The sequence below is a fragment of the Danio rerio genome, chromosome 5 (genome assembly GCF_052040795.2).
Source record: "Danio rerio strain M-AB ecotype USA chromosome 5, GRCz13ab, whole genome shotgun sequence".
Taxonomy (NCBI): domain Eukaryota; kingdom Metazoa; phylum Chordata; class Actinopteri; order Cypriniformes; family Danionidae; genus Danio; species Danio rerio.
In genome coordinates this window covers 5,141,518-5,147,749 of record NC_141025.1, presented here as the reverse complement: position 1 = coordinate 5,147,749, position 6,232 = coordinate 5,141,518, and the positions used below count along the sequence as shown (strand labels likewise).

The following is a 6,232-nucleotide window of genomic DNA, read 5'->3' as shown; positions in this document are numbered from 1 at the left end:
TTTAATAACAACAACTATGGTATTATAAGATTTATCGGCCAGACTTATTTTTAACTGTATCTAATCTCTGTATTAGCGTCTTCAGTCATAGATTTATTCAGTGAGGGGGCTTTTGGGAATAGCTATTGCCTTTCATGAAATAATACTAAGTGTGAACACACCCAGCTGAACTATTACAATGAGCACCCGTACATCAGTAAGAGCACCTGGCAACCCGACTGGAAGAGCTAGCAGAAAGTGACCTGATCTAATGAATGAAACATCCAGAGCATCACAGCAATGACTGAGCACTGACACAGACATCACTAACAGAGGCTTTGACAACTCTTACATTAACACAGATCAGCGGCTTTACACTATGAGTGATGATTAGCTTTAGACATTAAACTCAGTTATCCCAACAGCACAACACTGACAGCTGTCAGGCATCTGAGTATTGCTTTAGACTAAGAGCACTTATTGATAACAACACACACCAGACCAGCAGAAGAGACGAGTGAAGAAACATCACAGACATTAGTGAGGAGAGTTTGATATTGTGGACATCAACAGTAAATGCACAGACACTGCAGGAGTTGAGTTAAGAGTTTAATGTTGAGGAATGAAGCAGTTTTGAACAGTTCCTCTATACAGTATGGCAGATCACTCAGTGTGTCTGTGCTTACACTAGTTACACACACTCATTTTCTAGAGGCTGATTGCTTAGGAGGGGTCAGAGGATCATCAAATGTTTTGGGGTACTGGACTACTTCCACAGTCAGTTTCCCATCAGTAGACTGATATATCAGTGCATGAGCACATTTATCTTCAGCGACATACACCTGAGCAGAGAGAGAGAGAACACAATGTTTAATATGAATAAGCACTTGTTTAATATGAGCAAACACTTTGCATTTAAGTGAAGATATTTTCTTTAGAAGCGTTCTTCTGCAAATAGACTTAATAGTCTAGACCACAGGTGTCAGACTCAGTTCCTGGAGGGCCGCAGCTTTGCATAGTTTAGTTCCAACCCTAATTAAACACACCTGTTTAAACTAATCGAGTCCTTCAGGCTTGTTTGAAACCTACAGGTAGGTGTGTTAAAGCAGGGTTGGAACTAATCTGTGCAGGGCTGCGGCCCTCCAGGAACTGAGTTTGACACCCCTGGTTACTTTCACATCTGATTTGGGCTCACTTTCAACTAGTTTGTGTTGGGAAGCATGCAAGTCAGGTTTTTTGTGTTTACAGATACCTGGGGTTCTAAATGGACAGTGTTTTTTTGTTGGAGAACACACACTGACAGCTTGTGCACACAACTACAACAGAGGCTGGTTTTATTTTTTTAAGAAGGCTGAGATTGTATGGGGTGGGTAGCAATATCTTGGTTGTTTTTATCGAGCTATATTTAAAAGTCTTATGGAATCACAGTCTGGGGTGCGTTTCCCAAAACCATCGTTAGCCAACTAAAGTTGCAAGTTCCGTTGTTACAAACATAGTTTGTTGATTTGCCGCTTCCCAAATCCATCGCTCCAACATGAGCACTTAAAACTACACCTTTAGAGCTGAAGCTAGAAACATAGTTCCTGGCTGTGTTCTATTCCCACATATCTCCCCTATGTCCTATTCATTTAGAGCAGTGGTTCTCAAAGTGGGGGTCAGGACCCCTTGAGGGGTCACGGAACAATGAAGGGGGGTCGCTTGGTGATTTCCAAAAATCTACTTATTATAATTATTTGACCATAACCCTGCTAAAAAATCCAGCTTAAACCAGCCTAGGCTGGTTGGCTGGTTTTAGCTGGTCGACCAGGCTGGTTTTAGAGGGGTTTTGGCCACTTTCAGGCTGGTTTCCAGCCATTTCCAGCCTGGTCTTAGCTGGTCAGGCTGGAAAATGACCAACTAAATCCAGCTAAAACCAGCTTGACCAGCCTGGTTTAAGCTGGACATAGCTGGTTTTAGCTGGTCATCTCCCAGCCTAACCAGCTAAGATCAGGCTGGAAATGGCTGGAAACCAGCCTGGAAATGGCCAAAACCCCTCTAAAACCAGCCTGGTTGACCAGCTAAAACCAGCCAACCAGCCTAGGCTGGTTTAAGCTGGATTTTTCAGCAGGGAAGAATTACCATATTTTATCCATAACCAACTGAAGAGAAAAAAAACAGTCGTTTATAGTTACTATAGTAGCTTATTTACTTGTTCTATTGGATTGCGACCCTTGGGGTAAATGCATTATATTAAAGGCAGCAATAGCGTCAGATGCAGCAGATTGATTTTATAACACCAGGTTAAACTTTCTGGCCCATTTACAGCACTGACATACATTAAAAAAAATTAAACGAAGAATAGACTTTGGTCTATTGGTGTGTGTGTGTGTGCGCCATTGCATGCAAGTTTTCTGTATTTATAACCACCTCAGAGGTTATTGGGGGTCGCGAGTCACTGGCATTGTTATTTTAGGGGTCGCGTGCTGAAAAGTTTGGGAACCCCTGATTTAGAGCATTCTAGCATTCAAAGTTGGTATTATTAAAAATAAAAAAGCATTAAGGTCATCTCTCTTAGGTGTGATTTGCTTTCAAACTTTTTTTACAGTTCCGTTTTAGAGATCTTCATGTTTACAGTTGTGCTCCCTTCACAGTGCATTTTGAAAACATTGATATCAATTTGAACACAGCTTCATGTGGAAAGCTATAGGAGACCTATTATTTAAAATCGAAATTAACGTTACGTCTCCAAAGCTTGTGAAAACAAAAAACATACGTTAATTCTTTTAATTTATTGAAAATCTGTCTGTTTAATTGAAAAATAAATCATAAGTATCTGTACTGTATGTGACATGGGCCTGCTGGTTAGAACTTTCTGCAGTGGTTTACATGTGTCAAATTGTAAAAGTAGACTTTTCAAAAAAAAAAAAACATAAATAAACAATATCATAATTAATAATAATAATCATCATAATAATAATAGTAATCATCAATAATATTATTAATAATATTATTAACGTTTTTTTTTTCATTTCTAATACATAATAAATATTAAATTTCATTTTATAAAAAATCGCTTTATTATATGTGATATTAGTATAGTGTTAGCTTTTGTGATATTAGAATAGTGTTAGCTTTTGTGAAATTAGAATAGTGTTAGCTTTTGTGATATTAGTATAGTGTTAGCTTTTGTGATATTAGTATAGTGTTAGCTTTTGTGATATTAGAATAGTGTTAGCTTTTGTGATATTAGAATAGTGTTAGCTTTTGTGATATAAGAATAGTGTTAGCTTTTGTGATATTAGTATAGTGTAAGCTTTTGTAAGTGATTTTATGTTTTAGAATAGAATATGTAATGTTCCTAATAATATTTGTAAAGAAAACACAGGCCCTATATGTGCCGTTTACTTATACTTCAGTTAATATAGAAAGTGAGTGCATGTTTTTACCAAAACTAATATTGGATTTTATATTAAATGCATGTTTGTGTAAAACGATATAATTTGCATAAAGAAATGATGGGATTTTTCTCTAAAGAAGTTGTTACCCCACCCCGTTTAGAGCATCATTATGGGCATTTTACGTTATACCTAACATGGTTCAAGCGATGGATCTGCGACAGAGAAACTATACATTTTGGGAAACACTCGTCAATACATCGTTCTTATTACAAATGATGCTTCGTACTATGATAGTTCAGCCGCGAGTTACGTCGTTGTTTGGGAAACGCACCCCTGATCTGTTCAATTGAAAAGTAAATTGGTTCATATTAAAAAAAAAAAAACAGCCATGAAAATCATAGACAAAAAACAATACAAGCCCATACAGACTCTATATTAACAGGCGGTCAAGAGAAGGGCCATAAATATTAGTGCTGATTCCAAACATTCTGTTTCAGTGAAGCTCATCTGTTACCATCAGGAACAACACTGACAATGCCAATGAGCAAATCCAGTAGACCGAAGCTTTCGTTTGTTACCTTGATAAAACTGTTGAACTCTACTAAGAACAATGCACCTGTAGTACATCATATTTACAATTGAAGTCAGAATTATGAGCCCCTGTTTATATTTGTCCGCAATTTCTGTTTAACGGAGAGATTTCTTCAAGACATTTCTAATCATAATAGTTTTAATAACTCATCTCTAATAACTGATTTATTTTATCTTTGCCATGATGACAGGACATAATGTTAGACTAGATATTTTCCAAGACACTTCTATACAGCTTAAAGTGACATTTAAAGGCTTAACTAGGTTAATTAGGTTAACTAGGCAGGTTAGAGTAATTAGGCAAGTCATTGTATAACGATAGTTTGTTCTGTATGTAACCCTGCCAGTCTTATACCACCCAACCCGCTCCGAGCTGCTATCGAACCGGCGATCTTCCGCATGGGAGTCAGGTGCTCTACCAAGGAGGCTGAAGACTATAGCCTCTAGTGTCTGTCACTAGAGCACCTCTAGAGGTCAGAGGAGTGAGGTCTACCTGCACAGCACCTACTAGCTGGCCTCCGTTACACTCACCCCCCTAAACCTCACTCCCATCCGGGTCACGGCACCAATATAACCCCACCGGTCCTACACCACCCAACCTGCTCCGAGCTGGGATCGAACCGCCGACCTTCCGCATGGGAGTTAGTTGCTCTAACAAGGAGGCTAAAGACCAAGGTCTCTAGCGTCTGTCGCTAGAGCACCTTTAGAGCTCAGAGGAGTGAGGTTTACCTGCACAGCACTTTCTAGCTGGCCTCTATTACATGTAGACTATCAAAAAAATATATAAGGCTAAAATTGGCAAACAATTTTGACCTTAAAATGACTTTTAAAAAATAAAAAACTGCTTTTATTGTAGCCGAAATAAAACAAATAAGACTTTCTCCAGAAGAAAAAACATTATCAGACATACTGTGAACATTTCCTTGCTCTGTTAAACATCATTTGGAAATATTTGTAAAAAAATTCTGTATATATTTATATATTTTGTTAACAATGTGTGTTCTTAATTGTTTTGCTTGTTTTATTTATTTGCTTAGAGCAACGCTGTAGCACTTTTTTTTTTTGCCCAAGACAAATTTCCTCTCGGGGATGAATAAAAGTTTTTCCTATCCCATCCTACAATCCACAAAAAAAAAATACAAATGAAAAATACTTGCCTTGACCAAGTAGTTTTTTCCTGCAACAATCTGATATCTGAATTTAAGAGGAATGAAGATACGAGAATGGTTCTCAGACTTCTCCAGTATGAATGTCCTCACCTGAATAAAAAGATCAATAAGATCAACAAGGAAACACTTCACAGTACAGATCTGTTTAATAACATTTACACGCATCTACATCAGTAAACATTATTGCTAATAGGGATGCATTAAAAAGGCTTAGCGATATTTGGAGTGTTCGTCATTTTAGATGTATTTATTTATTCATCTGAATTAACCACAAAAGAATTTCATGCATAATTTAAACAAAAACAATGAAAATGTAAATATGTTAAAAGCCTATTTTTAATGTAAAAACTGCATATAACAAAAAGAGAAGTGATTTAGCGTCTCGTACCTGAAGGCAGATTTGTATCACCTCTAGGGTGACCGGCCTCTCATCTGACCATCCTCCTGGCATGACTGCCTCTGACATTATTGATGATCGATTGGTTAAAAAGAGTGTGGAGTCTTCAGTCAATCTGACCACCTGCGTGATCTTACTGCACTTTTAAAGCTGTCAAGATCACATGACCTGAAGAAATGTGGGTGTTGGACTGTATTTTGCAACACAGACCCATCAGAAATACTTGCTTAGAGATGAGTTATTACAACTATTATGACTAGAAATGTGCTGAGGAAATCTTCTCTCCGTGAAACAGAAATTGGGGGGAAAATAAACAGGGGGCTAATAATTGTAACTTCAACTCTATATAGATATTTCCTCCAGGTGCTCTGGTATCCCCCACAGTCCAAACACATGCGGTCCAGGTTAATTGAATAAACGTAGTGTATGAGTGTAAATGAGTACGAATGTATCCTAGTACTGGGTTGCAGCTAGAAGGGCATCCTTTGTGTAAAACCCCCTTTGTGGCGACCCCTAATGAATAAAAGGACTAACACAAAGGAAAATTAGGTGAAATGAAATGAGATGTGTCAGGCTTGATCTTCATTCGATCATTCAATCATCACTTTCTTGTCGGCTTAGTCCCTTTATTAATCCAGGGTCGCCACAGCGGAATGAACCGCCAACTTATCCAACACGTTTTTACACGGCGCAACCAATCTCTGTGAAACATCCATCCA

General features: G+C 38.0%; 1 protein-coding gene across 1 annotated transcript; it reads right to left on the bottom strand.

Moving 5' to 3' along the window:
- Positions 1 to 575: 575 nt before the first annotated feature.
- LOC101886910 (cystatin-A) lies at positions 576 to 5,630 on the bottom strand. The gene is made up of 3 exons (XM_087253279.1): positions 5,505 to 5,630; positions 5,105 to 5,206; positions 576 to 821 (listed from the first exon to the last, which is right to left on the bottom strand). The coding sequence occupies exons 1-3, from the start codon at positions 5,580 to 5,582 to the stop codon at positions 681 to 683; spliced, it is 321 nt and encodes a 106-aa protein (XP_087109405.1). The 5' UTR covers positions 5,583 to 5,630; the 3' UTR covers positions 576 to 680.
- Between the last annotated feature and the right edge of the window lie 602 nt (positions 5,631 to 6,232).